General features: G+C 41.8%; 1 protein-coding gene across 1 annotated transcript in view; it reads right to left on the reverse strand.

The window, feature by feature from the left end:
- Window positions 1-786, reverse strand: part of LOC106591402 (interleukin-18 receptor accessory protein-like) — an 11,050-nt gene extending 10,264 nt beyond the window's left edge. Inside the window, exons 1-2 of the mRNA XM_045698277.2 lie at window positions 314-786; window positions 1-152 (exon numbers count right to left, since the gene is read on the reverse strand). The exon at window positions 1-152 is cut by the window's left edge and continues 122 nt beyond it. Of these exons, the coding sequence (XP_045554233.1) occupies window positions 1-152; window positions 314-419 (258 nt within the window). The 5' untranslated portion in view covers window positions 420-786. The remainder of the gene's footprint in view (window positions 153-313) is intronic.
- Between the last annotated feature and the right edge of the window lie 1,325 nt (window positions 787-2,111).

Consider the following 2,111-nt stretch of genomic DNA (forward strand, 5'->3'; position numbering starts at 1 on the left):
CTCGGCCCTCGACCAATCAGCTTCCTCAGAGCTGGCTGTGATGTTGTAGAGGCGCTCACAGAGACCGGTGGACTGTGGTTTGTTACATTGCATGACAAACCCCTCCCCAGAGAAAGCTTTGTAGCCGTACGTCTCTGAGCGTGGCTTCAAACCTACACGTGTCACACAAGAAAGACCTCTCATTCCACACAGATGTATGTATAATGTCATTAATACTGAAGGCATATGAAATGTCTATATGCACATGGAATATCTACCTGTTAAAATCTATAAATGTTGTTTTGTACAATTGTTTGATAATAAAGATAAGTACCTTCTTCCTTGTCCCAGCGACTTTCACAGAAGTATCTCTGCAGAAAACATGCGATGATTGCTAAAGCCAGTGACGGTCCAGGGTGCATCACTCCACACCACTTCATTCAGTCCAATATCAAATCCACCACTTCATTCATTCCAATATCAAACTCAGCACTTCATTCATTCCAATATCAAACCCAGCACTTCATTCATTCCAATATCAAACCCAGCACTGCGTGTCATAACTGTCACAAGGATCTGGGTTTCCTGGAAACAGAATCTCTTTCACCACTCTAAAACCAGACAAATAGCTGTCAGTCCTTTCCTAGTAAATGAAAAGGGACGCATCTGAACTAGTTTCCCTGCATTCCACTGCCCTGTTCTTCTTTAGCCACTAGTCTGTGCAGCTTGCCTCTTAGATGGTTGGAAACCAATCATATCTGATACTGGCTCCCCTCAGAGATGCACAATGTGAAAACATGACCACCAGTTTCCTATGTGTCAACGTCTATTTCCTGGTTAAATGCAGAGAGCTCTACTTCGCTAGAAGTTTCACACTATCTTCGGGTTTCTGTGCATCTGTGGGTGTGGGTAGCCGGAGTGTGAAATGTGTCTGTGTAAGTATGCAAGGCTGATCTGTGATGTAAGAGAAGACAGCTTTGTTGCAAGTAGAAAACATTTATTGAAGCACAGTGTCAATACATTAGTAACACTGAACAGTGGTGAGTCTATAGACCAATACATGCAAACAGAGTAGGGTGGACAGATATGTTCTGTAATGAATGATTCAGGCTTTGGCACAGACTTAGTTTGACATCTTTTGACAGAATCAGTAAGGCTATGTCCCATATAGTCCACTACTTTTGACCAGGTCCCATAGACCCTATGTACATTAAAATAAAGGCTTAATAATTAATACTGTCTAGATAAAACAGAACTAAAACACCAAATAAGTTAACACAAAACAAGACAAATGTAATCAGTCGTCAATGACTTCATCAATACATGTCATAATCCCATCTACTCATACTATGTGGATTATGAGCTAATTCTTCATCTATATATCCTGTCTGGACATTCTGTTTACTGTTGTTGTCAGCATCATTTCACCAGGTCAAATTCCTGGTTCATGTCAATGTACTTGGTGATTCTATTGTGATTCTTATCATAGCAGCCTCCTACATACAGCCCTATGAAATATCAGGGCCAAGGAATTAATGCATTTCCTCTCAATGTCACTTCTGTTTCATGTTTGTTGGGAGTGCACGTAAGTATATTGAGGTGTGACCTGCTGCTGTGCATGGTCTTTCCTTGAATCTCTTAAAGCTTTTTTTTTGGGGGGGGGGTTGGCCCCCGACTGGTAACAGAGAGAAACAGGTAGAGCGAGAAAGACAATTCTTCTGTCCACTGGACAAGCAGAGTATGCCGTGGTAGTTTTGGATGGGTCTTAAAGTAACTTCCAGTGAAAATCTCACTTTTACAAGTTCATATTCCATTAACTCATACCCAAATAATGTCCTATACTCGTATTTGTGGCCAATGCATACATTTGAGAAAACAAAAACACACAAAAACCCCACCTCAAACTTATATCTGAAATACACTTCTTGCTATTTCCTCATAGAACATGACGTAATGTTGGCTCATTGGCCGAGCTCGCCAATCAGCGGTCTAGTCGCATTAATATTTTTAATGACCGGTATACGCCCACACCATTCTGTTGCTGGGGTAAGCCCACACCATTCTGTTGCTGGGGTAAGCCCACACCATTCTGTTGCTGGGGTAAGCCCACACCATTCTGTTGCTGGGGTAAG

The sequence above is a fragment of the Salmo salar genome, chromosome 16 (genome assembly GCF_965601325.2).
Source record: "Salmo salar chromosome 16, fSalSal1, whole genome shotgun sequence".
NCBI lineage: Eukaryota > Metazoa > Chordata > Actinopteri > Salmoniformes > Salmonidae > Salmo > Salmo salar.